At 48.4% G+C, this 18355-nt stretch overlaps 1 protein-coding gene and 1 pseudogene across 3 annotated transcripts; one reads left to right on the top strand and one right to left on the bottom strand.

Moving 5' to 3' along the window:
- Positions 1-932: 932 nt before the first annotated feature.
- On the bottom strand, positions 933-6276 carry GLYCTK (glycerate kinase). Of its 3 annotated transcripts, none has more exons than XM_028518920.2 (5): positions 6157-6276; positions 3608-4023; positions 3218-3369; positions 2447-2622; positions 938-2164 (listed from the first exon to the last, which is right to left on the bottom strand). In XM_028518920.2, the coding sequence occupies exons 2-5, from the start codon at positions 3982-3984 to the stop codon at positions 1298-1300; spliced, it is 1572 nt and encodes a 523-aa protein (XP_028374721.1). In that variant the 5' UTR covers positions 3985-4023; positions 6157-6276; the 3' UTR covers positions 938-1297. The 3 variants fall into 3 exon arrangements, with proteins under 3 accessions (XP_035886757.1, XP_028374721.1, XP_035886758.1); XM_036030865.1 differs by lacking the exon at positions 6157-6276 and adding an exon at positions 5905-6036; XM_036030864.1 differs by lacking the exon at positions 6157-6276 and having other exon boundaries at positions 933-2164; positions 3608-4350.
- Positions 6277-7263: 987 nt separating this feature from the next.
- LOC114502050 lies at positions 7264-10628 on the top strand (annotated as a pseudogene).
- The last annotated feature ends 7727 nt before the right edge of the window (positions 10629-18355 follow it).

The following is an 18355-nucleotide window of genomic DNA, read 5'->3' as shown; positions in this document are numbered from 1 at the left end:
CCTAGAGGGAGGGTATGACAGCTCTGGCCCAGAGCCTCTCACACCTTCAGAAAGTAGGAGATGGCCGGGGTGGCCAGCACAAGCAGCCCCAGGCCTCGCTGTTCTCTATGGCTTTTTATTCCTATGTGATTCTACTGCTCACTCATATAGGGATTGGAGCCGTGGCGCACGGCGGGGGCGGCCAGCGGAGGGCTTGGAAACTGAGCATGGGGGCCCAAGGAGGGCGGGGACAGTGGCATATCCTTGTCTCAGCACAGGCTGCTGGCCTCCTCTGTTGCTTTTCTCCTCACTGGCCCTTTCCCTGCCATCTGTAGTAGGGAGAGGCAGGTGGCTGCTGGACCCCGTCACTGCTCTGGCCCACCATCACAGCAGTGGAGACGCCCATGGCAAGGCTGGTACCAGGAACACAATGGTATTCCTAGTGGCTGAAGGAACTGGGGGTATTCAGACTGGGAGAAGAGCTGGCACAAGGTGACAAAGTCCAGTGTCCTATGTGGCTAGGGTGGCCCCTAGAGAGAGGGCAGCCTAGCCAAAGAAGGTGTGTCTGTGGCTAAGGGCTATCCAAGGCAGGAGGGATGTCCCTGGTGGGAGGTAGTAAGCAGGCACCTAGTGAGGCATATGGCAGAGGCTGGAGACCAGGGCAGGGATGCCACTGGGGAGTCACTGTTGGATGGGTGGCCAGGCCCTCCCAGACCCTACAGAGAGCAGTCCTTATGCCTGTCCTTCCTGGGCTCTCCGCTCACCTTCACTGAGTGTGTTGGGAGCCAGGCTCAACCACCCCATGCTCCTGCTGAAATGAAACAAGTGCCAAGTGTGCTGTGGAGAGAGGGTGTGGGGAACTCCTACTGGGTCCAGGTACTGTGGTGCAGCCTCACCCTCTCCCTCCCCAGCATTCCCTGCAGGTTCTTGCTCTGAAGGAGGATGCACTGAGACCCCATAGAGTGGTCCTTTTTATTTCCAGTCCTTCTTGCTTTACCCCACAGAAAAAAGCAGTCTCAGAAGCTCAGTAGTGACGCTGCCTAGGGGAATAGTGAATTGGCCAAGAGATTTGTCCTGGTCCTCAGAGATACTTGCTGCCATGGGTGAAAGTAGAGGTGGAAGAGATCCACCATCTTGCCAGTCTGATCTGAGGAACAGACATGAAGCAGAGACCCTGGGTGGGAGGTGTAAGAGCCAACCATGCAGCCAGGGCCAAGGAGGGGCTCTAAGGCCTGGTGAGACCCTGGGGACCAATCCTGGTCTGCCCCAGGACCCTACCCTGTAGGCTTCCTCTGGACTCCCAAAACATGACCTGTCATCACCGTGGCTTCAGGAACAGGAAGTGGACATCCATGACATTGGTTCCTGTCAGCCCTGTGTACAACAGATGGGCCCCACCTTGGAAGCGGTGGAAGAAGGTATGTGAGTCATTGTGGGCTAGAAAGGTGGCCACATCCAGGCCCTCAGAGGTGGCCTGGTGGGCAAGCTCAGGCATAATCCAGGCCCCAGCTGCCTCTGTGGGCCCATCCCTCCCATCAGTGCCACCACTCAAAAACAGCACATCAACAGGCCCCAGTGGCCGCTGTCCCAGCTCTGCTGCGACACGCAGGGCCAGTTCCTGGTTCCGGCCACCCTTGCCGGAGCCCTGCAATTGCACTGTGGGCTCGCCACCAGCCAGCACGCAGACGGGGCCCTTAGCCCCTGCCACAACCTCCAGGGCCTCCTTTAGCTGCAGGTCTGGGAGCTGGAGCTCAGCCGCCAGCTCATGGAGTTGTTCACCTTCCTCCACGGGGGCTCTAGTGCTGGGCAGAGTGAGGTGGGCTCCAGCTACTTGGGCCAGCAGCCCGTAGAACTGGGCCACACTTTTTACATTGCCCTGCATGGCTGTACTCAGCACCACGGCCCGGTATCCCAGTGCCTCAGCCTGCCGCTGGGCCTCAGCCAGTGCAAGTGCATTGGAGCCAATAATCACATTGAGGACATGACCACAGGTGTGTGGCCCATGAGGGTCAGAGTCAGCCTGAGCCAGTACAGTTTTCACAGAACGTGGCAGGGCAGCACGGAGGCCATAGCGATTGAGGATATGCAGGCAATCTTGTACGTTGTGGACACTGGCCACAGTGGGGCCACTGGCAATCACATCCATGGGGTCTCCCACCACATCTGATAGAATGAGGCTTATCACCTGCAAAGGGGTCAAAGGTGCAAGGCTCAGTCCTTCCTGATCCTCATCCCAGAGTTATGAGGACAAACTGCACCCTAATCCTATGTATCCACACACCCTACATTTCTGGTACATTTCCTCACCCATCTGTAACCTTTCTCAGGTGGACATGTAGACCCCCCTCCCCTTACCCTCTCTGATAGCCCTGTGACCTCCTGTACCAGGCCCCTGACAATCTGCATGCTGTTTTAGGGTTTCATCTGCCTGGCACATGTGGGTCTGGGTAAGAGGTGACTCACACACCTGGGCAGGGTAGGCAGCCTGAGCCAGCCCCCCACCCTTGAGCTGGGAGAGGGCCTTCCGGATGGTGTTCAATTCCTGGATGGTGGCTCCTCGGGCTGCCAGCAGCTTGGTGAGTGTCTGTTTCTCCTCCAGTGTGACGGGTGGGATGGGGGCGGGAAGAAGGGCTGAGCCACCACCTGCAGAGACAGTGATGACTTCAGGCAGAGGGGACAAACAAGAACCTTCCCCACCCAGGCACACAGTGGGGCACTGCACACATTAGGGAAGGAGTTGGGGGTGGGAAAGGTAGGGTTAGGGTGCCCCTATATGGACATGCATTGAATGTATGAACAGTCACCATACCCTGGGCACCAGAGGTCTTGGGGTAGCCCAGATCCCAGCAGGTACTGGGAAAACTATTCCTTAAGAGCTTGAAATAGGAGGCAGATGGAAGCGTGGATGGTGGAGAACCAAAGAGAGGGTACTGGGGGCTGGAGACTTGGGTTCCAGCCCCAGGTGATACTGGACAACAGCAACAGCAGTGACATTCTCCTTGAAAGACTCTGAGTCAGGTGCTGTTTGCCCTCTCATGGGTCTGCCAACAGGTTAGTTGAAGGGAGGACCCCACAGCTCAGGGGAGGCCAGATAACTGGCACAGGGCCATCTACGAGTCAGTCATCCAGCTTCCTCATTGCCTCAATTGCCCTGCTACTCTGGGGGCTTAGACCAATAGTTTCTCGCAGACCTGATATTCCCCCACCCAACTGTCCTGAGCCAACCTGGCACCCACACCTGAGATGAGCACGAGCAGCAGGTCATCAGCTGTGAGACCTTCAGCCAGCTGCCGAATAGCTAATGCAGCCCGCAGTGCATCACGGTCCGGCAGGTTGTCCTCTGCACCCTCAAAGACCTGGACATGGCTGTGTGACTTCAGTAGCATCTCCCTGGGGGTAGAGAGAACAGAGAATAAGAGATGGCATGGGTTCTTCTCCTCCCATCTAATGTCCCAGCTGTACAGGTGATGGGCATGAACAAGGATGTCTGCTGACATCCATCCTGGAACCTAGGCCAGACCTAGGAGAAAAGGGAAGCTGGTGAGGAAAGGAGGCCTGATCCAGTCTGAGTCCGGGCCCAGGTTCCCCTCCACATGGACAGTGGGGAGCAGCCCCCCAAACTCCTTACTGCTTGCCAGTGTATTCCATGGCAGCACGGATCCCCTTGGGAACGCTGATCACTCCCTGCACCAGATGCTTCCCCAGTAGCTCCTCAGCTGCAGCTGCCATGCCCAGCACAGCCTTGCCGAAGCCCACCAGGTAGAGGTTTTGCCGTAGCTGAAAGCTCCGATCCCGAACCTTCAGCTGTCCGCTGCCAGGGTCCAAGGACAGGGCCCGGTGCATCATGGGGCCTGGCAGGACAGCAGCAATAGTGCTCTCAAAGAGCTTCCGAGCATGCTCTGCCAAGGCCATGCCACTGGCCAGCCGTGCTCCTGGGTGCCCCCAGAGAAGTAGGCGTAATGGGGCTCGGGCCAAGCAGGGCAGGACCTGCAGGGCTGCAGCCATGCCCCACTGCTTTCAGCTTCGCCTGGCATCCATAGCCACCTGAGGGAAAGAAAGCACCAGTGAGGCAGTCACAAGGATAGAGACACGAGCACCTGAGGGCTTAGGGCCAGTGGACCCCACAGCTGCTGCAAGAATGGACCATCTGCCAGTCCCAGAAGACTTCCTGAGGCCCACAGCTGCCGGATCTCACTCCAGTCCTTGGAGCCCAGGCTTGCCACCCAGACATGTCCGTCTCTTCTGCAGGCCACACGCTGGTCCTCTGAATACTGTGCCTGGAGTCCAAAGGTCCTGGTAGCTGAGCCCTCCTCCAAAGTCACCCACTTTAGCTGAGAGTTAATCATTCACAGAGTGAGCAATTCCTGTCAGTGGGTTCCAGTCCTGCCCCTTCACCACCCCTGCACACTCAGCCCTCACTCAGGGGCAGCACCCCTTTCTGGCGCTACTTCCTTGCCCCTTCTGTTGTCAGGAGGCTGCTGGCTGTCCTACCAACTGACTCAAGTCCGTTGACCTCCAGCTCTATTTTATTAGCTTATGGGTTTGTGTTGGGAGACTGCAGGCTTGTCAGGGCATTGATAGGCCCAGAACACATCCTCCTCAAGGCACACAGCCTGAAGAATTCCAGCACTCAGGGCTAGTCCAACAAGAGGTTAAATTTCAAATCAGAAGTGGCAGCAAAGTCTGGCTCATGGTGGAACCTCAGAGAAGTCCCTAGATGCCACAGGAGGCCATGTATCAGGGGACTCAATCTGTAGGACTGAAAAAGACACCCTTCCACCTACATGGTGGGCCAGACCCACTCTTGCCAATATCATGTCTTTTGGCTCCCACATAGCAAGACAAGTCTTGGGTCACACCACCCACAGGATTGAGAGCCAAGTGGCTAGTGCAGGCAAAGGCCAAGCTCCCACAGGAGGGCTCAAATAATCATTTTCTCCACTGGGCAAGGTAAAGGCTAAAAAAGCCTTGAAGTGAAGCTCATTACCCTGTAAAGATGTTTAGGGACAAAAAGACCCCAAAAACATCTTTAAAAAGGCAGATGCCAGTTTATTGCAGCAGCCAGTGTGGCCAGAGCAGAAGCAGGAGGCTGGGAATCAGGCTCCAGTTCTACTACAGGCTTTTCTGAGTGTCTGTGAAGGCTCCATTTCTCTCACTGGGCCTCATTTGCAAAATGAGAAGTGGGATGAGATTAAACTAATGTTTTTCCTTGACAGCTCGACTCCCTGAAGCTGTCCACTGTTAACACAGAAAACCTGGACCCTAAACACCAAATTATCCCACATTCAAAAAACCTGGCAACTTCTAGCCATTGGCCACTAAGCCTGCTGTTTATCAGCTATCCCATAAGAGATCAACCCTGTTCCAACCCAGTTGTGAAAGGGAACACTGAGACCACCCACCATGGGGACTCTGAAAATAGGCCCAACTTTTGCCAGGGGATTCCTGGGGCTGGCACCTATTAGGCTGGGAGCTAAAAGTATCTCAACATCTAGCAATAGCTGATTTTGACAGCCTGGGTGAATGCTGTACTTATTTCCCAGATGGACGGACACAGGCCTAGAGGGTCCCAGCCCTGCTGCTGGATACCAGAGCCCAGGGCAGAAGAACGCTTAAGGTTAAGATTGCTAGAGAAAATACAGGATGTCCAGTTAAATTTGCATTTCACATAAACATGGAATTTTTTCTTAACAAACATTTAACAATGTTATATTAGTTTTAGGTATACAACAGTGATTAGGAGTTGCTTTAAATAGGTATGTTCCATAGAATATTTGGGACATACCTATACTGAAATATTACTTGTTATTTAACTGAGATTCTAATTTAACCTGACGTCCTGTATTTTTTTTTTTTTTTTGCGTTAAACCCAACAACTCTAGTCAGGATACTTCTCTCAAACTTTGACGCACTACAGCCCAAAACGTGGAGATTCCGAGAAGATACGCCTTGACGCCTCCCCACCGCCAGATGGAGCTGGAGCCACCTCGGCCCCAACCCGCTCGCACAGGCCCCGGAAGTGACGTCATTCTTGGCTGGTGGCTCAGGCCTCTGCGAGGGGAACGATTGCTGCGCAATGGTCGGTGGTGACACGCGCAATAAGGACCTGCTGCCGCCTGGACCTGTTGTGGTCCTGCCAAAGGACTGCTCCTGCAGGCTCTCACAGTGCAGACTTACCGCCCCACAGCTCCCGGCGGCGGCTTGCTGCGCTGGAGACCGGAAGTACTCGCGAGTGGGCGGAGTAGAACCCGGAGGTGTGGAATGGATGGGGCGGAGTTGGGGTACCGGATGCGAATTGCATTAGTCGAGGCGTTGGGTTAGCCAGAGCGAGTACTGAGGCTTTGGTTTGGCTCCATTCAAACTGCCGAGAAACATGTAGGGAGTCACTCCATGTCTTGGTTTCTTCATCTGTACAATGGACGTAGTAATTCTCGCCTCACTGATTGCAATCATCTGTACCCTCCTTTATCTTCTATGATCAGTCGTCTATTCCAAGCTCCAGTTAGGTGACAGGCACTGGAATGAGCAAACGGGTTGAGAATCACTACTTCCCCACAACCCAGCCCTTCTGGAGCCAGATGAAGTCATCCCCGTCTCCCCACCTCTGTAGTCCCCGCGTAATTTATTGGTGTCCCCTTCCTCTTACCCTTGGGCAACCAAATAAGGGCTCTGACTCAGCAATAGTTCACTTCCGTGATCCTCGAACATGCAAGCTGCGTGTAAATACGAACGACCCTGAGCCCCCCTCACAGCCCCTGCTTTCGTCCTGTGTTCACATTGAGCAGGGCTGGATGTTTTACACATTGAAAAGATACAAAAGAGTACACTGTTTTTACTTATGTTTTTGGGGGGAGATAGAGGCGGCAGTTACATGACAAATTACAGAACAGAGCTCCTAAAATTCTTAAAACATATTTCTCACACCCATTCCCTATAGCAACTGCCACACCTCTCTGTAAGTCTCCAAACCATGCTCTGCTTTTGTCATGTACTCCTTCCCACTTCCTAGCTGTCTCCCTGGATTTTTCTTTTCCTTTATACTAGAGGCCTTTTGTTCCTTATCGATTGCTCCTAAATGCTTCTCCACCCCATCATTCAAACAAAGGCACCTTCAGAAGATCTGCCTTCTTTATTATTTTTAAATTTTATTTTCAGCCCTGGTGATTGTGGCTGTGTTGGTTGGAGCATCGTCCCATAAACCAAATGGTTGTGAGTTTGATTCCAGTTAGGGCACATGCCTGGGTGTGGGTTTGGTCCTGGTCAGGGTACATGGGAGAGGCAACCAATCCATGTTTCTCTCACACTGATGTTTCTTTCCTTTCCGTCTCCTTTCTCTTAAGATAAATGGGTATGTTCTCAGGTGGGGGTAAAAATGCTTTTTTTTTTTTTTTGAGTGCTGCTCCATGGGTGGGTGCCATGGTCCCTTTAGCCATAGGGGTGGGGCAGCAGTCTGATGGCCAGACCCCAGGAGCAGGCGGCCCTGCAGGGGCCTGTAGTAGCTAATGGGATCAGTGTTCTGACCGAAGCCGTTGTTCACTTATGATGAAGATGGAGCCAGAGAAGGTCAATGTGAGGAAGGGGCTGAATGCAGACATATCCTACCACTGCACTGCATGTGTCGTAAGGATGAGAACATGGTGTTGGGCCTCGCCATCTGCAGTAGGCTCAAGTCCCGCAGTCTGTCTGCCATGCCTGCCCAGGCAAGCGCAAAGGAATTCCGAAGGACCTGCTCTCTGCAGGGGCTATGCCCAGTGACTACTTTTGGACCAAAGGCCTGAGTGGTGCAGAACCCTCAGGTCATCATGCACATCCAGGACCTTTCCAGCCAGCGGTTGACATGGAGTAAGTCCCCAAAGAGTGTTCTTGTTATCAAGATCCAGGACGCCAGCCTGCTGTAGCCCTTCGAGGAGCTGTGCGTGTACCTGATGGAGAAGAACATGATCGTATGTGGAGAAGAAAGTTCTAGAAGACCCCACCATTGTGGGTTATGACAGCTTTGGGCCAGTGAAGAAGTTCTGCACCTTCAGAGAAGACTATGATGCTATTTCCAACCAGATTGATTTCATCATCTGCCTGGGGGGGCAGGAGCTGGGACCCTTCTTTAGGCCTCCTTGCTCTTCCAGGGCAGTGTACCTCCAGTCATGGCATTCCATCTGGGCTCCCTGGGCTTCCTGACCCCCTTCAACTTTGAGAAATTTCAGACACAAGTTATGTAGGTGATACAGGGGAATGCAGCTGTTGCTCTCCAGAGCTGGCTGAAAGTCCAGGTCATGAATGAGCCCAGAGTGAAGAAGATTGCCACTCCCAGCAGAGTCAGTGAGAATGGTGTGCTGGCTTCAGACCGGGACACCCAGGTCTGAAAGCAGGTCATGCAGTACCAGGTCTTGAATGAGGTGGTGATTGACAGAGGTTCTTTCTCCTACTTGTCCAAAGTGGACATCTACCTGGACAGGCACCTCATCACTATGGTGCAGCGTGGCACCTGTCCCTCAGGTGTGATCGTCTCCACCCCGACGGGCAGCACAGTGAATGTTCAGTGTCAGGGGCCTCCACGATCCACCCCAATGTGCTGGCTATCATGATCATGCCCATCTTCCCTCAGTCTCTGTCCTTCTGGCCCATTGTAGTCCCTGCAGGAGTCGAGCTCAAGATCTTGCTGTCATTGGAAGCAAGGAACACCACCTGGGTGTCCCTGGATGGCAGAAAGAGGCAGATCTGCCACAAAGACAGCATCAGCATCACTACCTTGTGTTATCCCACTCCCCTCCATCTGTGTCCAAGACCCTATGAGCAGCTGATCTGAGAGCCTGGCCCAGTGTCTGCAGTGGAATGTGTGCAAGCAGCAGGGACACTTCACTGACAAGGAGGAGGAGGGATAGCTGCGTGCCTGTTGCACTCACTGTTGTCCATGGTCACGCACCCATGCAGGCATCAGATGTCACATCACTTCTATCTGTAGCCAAAGAAGGAGCCCAGAATCTGCCTTTTCCCGGCCAGATTAGCTGTTTTTAATATTTTATATCTGACCTTATTTTGCATTTCTAAAAGCAGAGTAAGCAACAACCAGAGCTCTGAAAGCAATACTGCACACACGTTATCCACCAGAGCCCATTGCCAGGGACCTTGAGCTGCCCTGACTCTTCATAATTCCTTGTCAGGAAACTTCCATACATCAGTCAATTACATTGAGAGGGGATCAGAGTAGATGATCTGTCCTTTGGTGTTCAAATAAATGTCTCACAGTCAAAAGTCTTCCTTCAGCCACAAGCTTTCCCTAATCCTGCACCTTCTCCTAAATCCTTTCTAACGGAACGTGTGGAAAGTGATTGCAGGCTGGCAGATGGATGGGTCTCCTCCCTCCCCTGTGGTCCCCAGGCCTTGTCTCCTATCCCTGCTTTGGTGTGACAGGTGCTGCAGAGTGTCACACAGTGGCCCATGAGCCTGGTGGTGGCTAGGTGAGAGGTCAGCTCACACACACTCCTCACAAATCAGAGCTTTACCCACTACAGACTGGAAGGCATTTTCAATCCTGTGTATACTTTTTAGAGATTCTCTCAAACTCGCTGTAGTGCTAAGTCTACATTCTGTCGTGTACACTTGGAAAATGATTTCAGAGGAAAGGGCTTGTATGGGCATGAAATGGATGGAGCCTTGTTCTGTGTTTGTATGTTCTGTGTGATGTGTATGGGACCATCTGTCCAGTCTGGAGTGGTAGCCATGGAATCTCAGTTAGGAAGCCATGTGGCTTTGCAATTGTCACAAGAAGGTTGGGACAAACCAGTTAATGAAGAGAGGAGGGTGGTGGTGTTTTATATTGGTCCTGGGTACAAGGACAGCCAGTTGTTCCAGCTGTTGCCCCTGCTTAACCAGCCAGCTGGGGCATGTGCAAGCATGTGCACACGTGTTTGCTACATAGGACCAGAGCTGTTGTACAGTGCAAGATGGGAGCTGAGGCTCAGTTTACATGTGGCTTTGGCCCCCTCACCCAGCAGGTATCCTAAATCCAGGCCTGTTTCCAGTAACTGATGTCTCTTTGAGTGGCGTGTTCATCTGCTAGATTGGGGTGATAGGGAAGGGCTGAGTGCCTTCCCTATCTCCCGATCAATCAAATCTAGAGTGATAGGTGGGCTGTGCCTTGCTTACTTGGAGGGACACACACTCCAATCTTGTGCTTGTAAGAAGATGTCCAGGGCTACATGCATGGCCACCCTCAGTTGGGTCACTGAAGAGCTGGCTCTGAGGCCTGAGCACTGTCCCCGCTGTCCACGTGTGTGTTGACATGTGTTGATCCCATGCTGTCTCCCCACTCTTGTCCCTGTTGAGGCACTTCAGTGTCTGGACCTCAGTGGTGCCTGGCACTTGGCCTGGTGCTGGACATGAAGGTGGGCTTTCACTGAGACCTGTGTACCCACCAGGTGGGCCAGCCACCTGCAGGCTGAGGGAGCCAAACCCAAAACCCTGGCTTTAGGTGCAGAAGTTCGGCATTTGAATTGGATCACCTATTTAGACAGAAAAGCAAGTGTTAACCCAAGCCTGAAGCAACATGGTGGTGGGGTGGTCGAGGAAGCTTTGAATTTTTTTGAAGTAAATTCTTAACGTTTCATATTGCTAATATTCTTTAAATTTATTAAAAGTTGTTGAAAGCTTTATTACTATGTTCAGGTCCTTTCAATAAACAGACTTGAGTTGGGTTGAGTGGCAAAAAAACCCATATATACATGTTTTTTATTTTCCAATTACAGTTTATATTCCATATTATTTTGTATTAGTTTCAGGTGTACAGAATAGTGGTTACACAATCATACTTTACAAGCTGTTCCCCTGATATTTCCAGTATCCACCTGACACCATACATAGCTATTACAATATTATTGACTATATTCCCTATGCTGTAGTTTACATCCCTGGACTTGTCTTCTTTTGATGTGGGGAAATTGTAAATACTTAAAATTTCAGTTTGTCCTTTGCTTACAGTAAGCTGTCTTCATCCATCCATGCATTCATTCATTTCTCCATCAGTTAACAGACATTTCCTGAGTGTCTTCTATGTGGGCCAAATGCTGTAGCTGTTGTGATGAGTAAGAAGTGGTTCTTTCTGATGGGAAACTTACTCTGCTTTTGTATTTTCTTCCCACATGCTGAGAGGAGTGTAAACTTGAGCACTTCTCTAATTATGTAGTGCCAGAGACTCATAAACAGATACCATTTACTGTGTCAGTGCTGTTCTGTCAAACTGTAAGAAGGGGACTAATTGTACCCATTTTTTTTAACCTCCCACCACACCCCACAGCTACTCACAAGATGCATTTAACAAAAGCAAAGTTTAGATGCCCATTGGACTGTGAGCTTCTGGAATGTGATGAGTTGGCCTAATTCATATTTTCACTTGTACTGCTTTCTATAGGGCCAGGAAAAAATAGAAACTGGAATTTTCTTTCTTCTTCTTTATTTCATTTTTTAATCCTCACCCGAGGACATACTTATTGATTTTAGAGAGAGGGGAAGGGAGGGAGAGAGAAGAGGAACATCAATTGATTAGTTGCCTCTCATACGTGCCCCAACCACAGGGGACAGAACCCTCAACCTAGGCATGTGCCCTGACTGGGAATCAAATCTGTGCCCTTTCAGTTTATGGGATGATGCCCCAATGAACTGAGCCTACTGGCCAGGGCTCTACTTCTCCTCCCCCTCTTTCTCCTCCTCCTCTTTCTCCTTCTCTTCCTCTTCTTCCTCTTCTTCATCATTGTCTTCTTCTAATGAATTAAAACAACAGTGAAGTGCTTATCTACAAACTGCTGCAGACCCTAGGTGGAAAGAATTTCACAAAAGGAAAAGAGATGGTGTGAGTAGAGGTAGAAGGCTTCATGAAGTGGTGGGATTCAGGTCTAAGAAAACAATGGAGCTCATCAGGATGATAACAAATAAATGGACAGTGGGTATGAATATACATACAGTCTTTTTAAGAGTACTTTAACAATAAATATCAACACCAAGAATGTGACATGGAATTTTGGTCCAGGGAAATAATTGGACATGTGGACAAAGATGGTATAGGAGAGGGAAAGCTTTTTCCTTTACAGTGTGAGGCTCACTGGTTGAGACCCTATAAATTAAACTGAGAGAAAACAGATTAACAGGAGGAAATGGTTTATTTTTTTATTATTTTTGTTTTTAAAATATTTTATTGATTATGCTATTACAGTTGTCCCAAGTTTTCCTCCTTTGCATAGTACCCCCCTTCCTCCAGCAGTCCCCGCTTAGTTCATGTTCATGGGTTGTGCATATAGGTTCTTTGGCTTCTCCATTTCCTATACTATCCTTAACACTCCCCTGTCTATTTTGTACCTACCAATTGCAGGCGCCTTTGGGTAATTGCCAGAGTGGGGCAACCTGCGTTACTGCTTTTTGGCTCTGTGTGGTGGGAGGGCTTAGAGAGGGGACAATGCCACTGCCTGGCTCCTGGATGTTTGCTTGGCACTTGCCCCATTTCCAGTCACTTCACCTATTCCTGTTTGTGACTGGTGCCCTTCCAGCTCTTGCCCTGGTGATGTGTCCCAGAGTGGGTGGGTTTGCTTACATTCTAAGTCCATGCGGGCCTTTTAAGCAGAGTCTCCTGAAAATCTAACAGTTTCTTCTGCTGCCCTAGCCTCTACTGGCTTTACAGAGAGTAGTTATGGGTATTTATCTTGTCGGGCTGTGCAGTCTGGCCTGGGGCTAGGATTGCTCACTCACATGGGATACCTCCCGGTTTTCATCTCCCATATGTGAATGTGGGATCATCTGTTCTGCCACCACCTCTCCCTGCCACTCCACATCTCTGTGACTCTTCCCCTCCTACCTGTCTGGATGAATGTGGCTTCTTTAAATCCTTGGTTGTCAGACTTCCATACAGCTCAATATTTTGGTGGTTCTGTGTGTTACATGTTTTGAGATCTGGTTGTAATTCTTTCCATGGTTGTGCAAGGAGGTGAAGTGTGTCTACCTATGCCTCCATCTTGACTGGAGGTCTAAAAAAGATTTATTTTACGTGCATATGGGGGGAGGGCTGACAGAAATGAAGTTAGAACTCCAAAGAAGCCATTAGGCCTGAAAGCTTATATACCATTTTTAACAAGGGGTAATAAATTATGGAGACAGGACAAGACAGAGGGTGTTGGAGCATCTAGGGGCAGTAAATTGTGGGAAAATAAATATGTGGGGGAAAACTAAAGGAAGATTAGTGTTGTTGTATTAAGATTTGTTTGCACATATTCACCCTGGCATTGGTTCCCTGTCTTCTGGTACCAGGATGGGAAACTTTCTCATGGAAAATTCATGTTCTGCTTTTAGGTAGAAAGGAGAAGGGCAGGGAGCCCTTTGTGTGTCTGCTGTTTCTCAGATGCCTTCAGCTTAAAATAATCCTTTTGCCAGAGTGGCTTATTTTGGGTGACATACTCTGATCCCCTTCAGTGGATGTGTAGAGATATCCCAGAGATTTTCTGAGTATAAAGCAATTTAAATATTCACTGATATGAGAATTTATACAGATAAGTTTATAGTTTTTCTAAGTAATAATGCAATTCTAATATTAAGGCTACATACTTGGCATTTTTTCATTTATGTTACTTTTTGAGATGCTATTTTATGACTAAAGGCCATTTAAGTAGATTATAAGCTTTCCCCATTCAAGCAAGCTGAATTACACATATCCTTTGGTTTAAGACCTTTGGCAGAGGGTTTACTGAACTAATTTAAATGTTTCCTTTTAGAGCAAAGGAAAGAGGTTGCTCCTGGGTGATGTTGCATAGTCAGTGACCAGGGGAAGGTGGCAATAGTGGCACCCATTTCCACTAACAGTGCTGAACCTCAGGGATTCACTGTGGATAAAGTCCTTGGTCCCTGTAAATCTGAAATCTACCCACCCTTTTAGTTTAAGGGGGTCATCGAGGTAGTGAATGGTGCTCAGCCTTGGACTTTTGGACCTGGAGCTTTGCTGTAAATAAATCCTGTCTGTTGAAGAAGCTGATCACAGATGATGTAGAGCCATTGGAGGTTTCAGATTCCTGAGGAGGTTTGAGATGTCAGTTTGGGTTTTACCACAGCAGAGCCAGCAGTCATACTCTTAAAGAACCCACTGCTCTATGGACATGTATCCGGTTGTCCTCTGAAGTCCAGGTCTCTAGCACTTCCTGGCCACCTTGTGGTTGAGTGCAATCACTCGACTAGTTCTGGCCAATGAGTTGTGAGTAGAAGTGATGGGGGTCACTTCTGGGCATTTAACTGACTGTGAGACTTTCCTGAGCATTTTTTCCTTTGGATCTAGAAACTGGCAACATTCAAGATATGGCTTCTCTGCCAACCTGAGACCTTGAGTGACTCTGCTAGGAAGAGCCCCTTGCCAATCCATAGTGGACATGTACTGAAAGTAGAAAATAAACATTTGATGTTTAAATCTAAGATGTGGGGGTTTATGTAATTGTGCCATAACCTAGCCCATCCTGGTTCATATGCTCACTTTATTTTGTTGAAACTTAGTTTCAGAAATGAAGTCCTGCATCTTAGAAGATGGATCTAGTCTTGTTGATGTCAGATCATCCAGAAAATGTTGGTTTTCATTGGCATTGCCAGAGGCACCGACATGCTTCAGGTCACCCACTGTCCATGCTTGCACACTTTGCCATGAGGCATATAACAACAATGAAGAGATCAAGAATATTTTGCTGTGTCTACTCAAACTTGGAAGAGTCTTATGCACTAATACCACAGTCAGTTAAATGCCCAGAAATGACCCACATCACTTCTACTCACAACTCATTGGCCAGAGCTATTCAACTAACTGCACTCAACTACGAGGGGGCCAGGAAGTGCTGGAAGGGGAGAGACCTGGACTTTAGAGGACAACAGGATGAATGTCCATAGAGCAGCAGGTGCCTTAGGAGCGTGACTGATACCATGAAGTAGGGGCACAAAGCGGAAAGGAGCTTCCACAAAGAAAAATTCTTTGCATCAGTCATAGGTTCCTGTGACAGCGCAGATTTTTATTCCGTTAGTTCATGTAGCTTCTGTCCCCCCTCCTTTAATTGCACTTTAATTGTGACTGGATAGAGATAAATGATCATGAGAATTCAGAAGCAGCAGGAAATGTAGAATTGATTCAGAACCAGAAATAAAAACAGTGAATACAAATGTGTTCAGTCTTTTCTCCAATGAGGTGACTCATTTTAGTTACTTCAGCCCTGAAAAGTATTGTGAATTATTATAGTGCATCCATAGAGAACCTGTAAAAAGTTCTGCCACCTTAAAATCCACTGTAAAAATATCACCTGAGGATATGTTTATTGATTTTAGAGAGACAGGGGGATGGGAAGGAGGGAGACAGAGAAACATTCATGTGAGAGAGAAACATCGATCAGTTGCTTCCCCTACACTCCCCAACCGGGGATCAAACCTACAACTTAGGTATGGGTCCTGACCAGGGATCGAACCCTGAATCTTTTCGGTGTATGGGACGATGCTCAACCAACTGAGTCATGCTGGCCAGGGCAGCAGTGATGCAGTGATTTTTTTAAATGTATGCAAAACCTGAGATAAATTAGAGGGTGTCAGTCATCAACTCTAAACTGGAGGCAGCTGCCTTCTTAGGGTGGCATTCCTGGTCTTCACGGCCTCCCTCCACTTGTCCTTGACATCCTGGACAATCTTGGGGTTCAGCCCTCTGTTCCTAAGCATTCAACCCCTAATGCCTCACAAGAGTCTGCACCAAGGGCTAGAAAAGCTCTGCAGTGAACTTTCGGGATCTCCCTCTGCCACCCCCGCCTGGGGCTCTGCACTGCTGGACACTGGTCTAAGGCTGACCCAAAGCTCTAGCTCTAGAGTGGTATTGTGAAGGGTTGTTCAGTGGGAGGGAGAGGGTCAGGTGGTGCTGGAGGCAGGATAGAATAGAGCTATTTTAAGTAAGGATATAAAACCCCTTAAAGCTATTTTTCTTGAAAGGAGGGGTAGGGGAGAATACAAATAGCTCAACTAGGACTGATTAGTAACTGATAAGGAGGGACTGCTAAAGTAGTCTGGGCTGGGTTGTCAGAAAGGGTAGTTAAAAGCTTTTTGAAACAGTTGTATACTTTTAGAGACAAGAGGTTCTGGGGCTCTAGGCAGCTCTTTCAGGCTTTGAGCAGTCTAGGGACACTTATCTGGGAAGATCCTGTCCCTTCCTTCCATAACAAGAAGGCATTGTTTAGCTACAATGGACTCTGTTAAATGTGAACAATTACCTACCCTATGTCCCTGACGCATGGCTGGAGAGTTCCAGTCCAGAAGCAGAGTGTGAATCCAGACTCCAGGGCTTACTGGCTGTGTGACCTTGGGAAAGTTACTTAACCTCACAAAACCCCAGGTGTTAAGAGCATTAAATAATGTGTTTAGAGTGCATATAGAAAGGCTCAAAGTTGTGGCTATACTGTTTCTGAGCTGGGCCAGTGTGCAGTACACAGGGAACCAAAGCCTGAAGGGTCCCACACTCAGTTTAATATTCAGCTGTTTGTGTCTTGCAATTCTTAAGTTTTTTTTTTTTTTTTTTTTTTTTTAAGGAGGAGCTCATATTTTTATTTTGTGCCAGGGCCTGCAAATTATGTAGTCGGTCCTATCACCAGGAGGAGATGACCTCCTTTCATATAGGCCCTAGTCCTGGAGTCTCCAGGACTTGTCTGAGGAAGTCGTTAGTGGGTACATGTTAGGAGTGCCTGGGTGAGACAGATGTGGCATTGTGTCTCCCTGGCAGTACTGAGGCTGTAAGGACAAAGTCTGATCTCCCCCGCTATGACAAGCATGTCTTGGCCACTGGCCCAGAAGAGCTCTTTAAACAAGAGGGCTAGAAACCCTGGACTTGGCTCACTCAGTAGCTGAAGGCCACACTGAGTCTCCCACAGGCTGATTCCTTAGGAAAACTAAGCACAGCTTGTAACTCAGGAGTGGTGCAAGCTATATAAATTATATGAAGTCAGCCACAGTTTCCTTGCCAAAAAAATAAGTTCTAATCTTTTAAAATGCTTTTAAAAACCATTGCTGAGGTGCCTTGGACTCCACAAAAGAGGTCTATAATTTTCATTTCGTATAAAATGTTACCTGCACTCATGGTCATCATAGAACATTTATTTCCTCTTGGTGGTAAATGAAATGATGTATTCATTTAGCAAATCAAGCAATTTGTCAGGTAAGAAGCAGTTATATGTGACTGTGTGTGACAACTGAAACATACTATTCAAAAATTACCATGGGCTGCAATTGTGTTCCAACATTCTGTCTTTTCTTTAACAATTAAGCTTACACGCACACTCACATATACACACAGAGCCTCCCCAGAGAGTTACCTGAATCTAGTTATTGTGAAGGCGTGTGTAAACAGTTGAGGGGGAGAATAAGCCACCCCAAAATGTGCCACTTTGTCTTGTGGATTGCTTTGCCTTGAGGCAAAAATTAAGGGCTAGCAGACTTGGGAAAAGCCTTTTCTCCATTAACCACCTAAAAGAACTTAGATAGGGGGCCTATACCAAGAAGAGAGCTGTTATCAGAGATAAGTTTGTGTATCAGAAACACTTACCTGCAGGTGTGGCAAACATTTGTTTACCAAAGTTTTGCTTTTCTCATCTTGTGAATTGTCTTCCTCCCCTTTGAAACTCCAGGATAGTACCCTGGTTTCTTTAGCTCAGGATGGGATAAAAGCCTCAACGGCCTGACTGTTCTGGAGTCTGTCTTTGTGGTGCTCCTGTACCTGCAGGGTGGGCCAAAAGTGGGCTGACAGTTGTGAGTATGTGAAACACAGAGTTCATTCTTATATTGTTATTTTATTAATTATTGTACTTTTTATACAAACAACTATAAACCTACTTTTGCCCCACCACGTATGTACATAATTAAATTTGTTTTTATCCTGGTAATCTGTCTTACATCAATTTAATTGTTAGATCATCCAACTAATCTAGAATTTAAGAAGGAAAAACTTTTCCTCGCAAACAAATTTAGTCAAGTTCCAGAGAAGTCCCAGTGGGCACTCTAACTGAAATTTATCTCAAAGAATTGGAATTCATAAGGAGCCATCAGTTTTGGAAAGAAGGTATATGGTTTAGGACAGATTCCACTTTCAACTGTGTATGATGAAATATAAAAATTTAATGAGTAGTCCAGTCCTAACCCTATTGTAATCATTTCACAGTATGTAAGTATATCAAATCATCACATTGTTCACTGTTAAACAAAACAAAACTTTGTGGCTAAAAGCTTTTCTGAAAGTAAGTGTTTACTGAGCCATATGATAGCCCCCCCAAAAACCAGGTCCCAGGACATGCAATCTAAACCACCAGTAGCAGAGCTTAGTGGGGAAGAAAAACATGCCTGTTTCCCT

This window comes from Phyllostomus discolor, chromosome 7, assembly GCF_004126475.2.
Source record: "Phyllostomus discolor isolate MPI-MPIP mPhyDis1 chromosome 7, mPhyDis1.pri.v3, whole genome shotgun sequence".
Classification (NCBI taxonomy): Eukaryota; Metazoa; Chordata; class Mammalia; order Chiroptera; family Phyllostomidae; genus Phyllostomus; species Phyllostomus discolor.
Note: the sequence above shows the minus strand (reverse complement) of the source record. Positions and strands in the feature narration are given on the sequence as shown.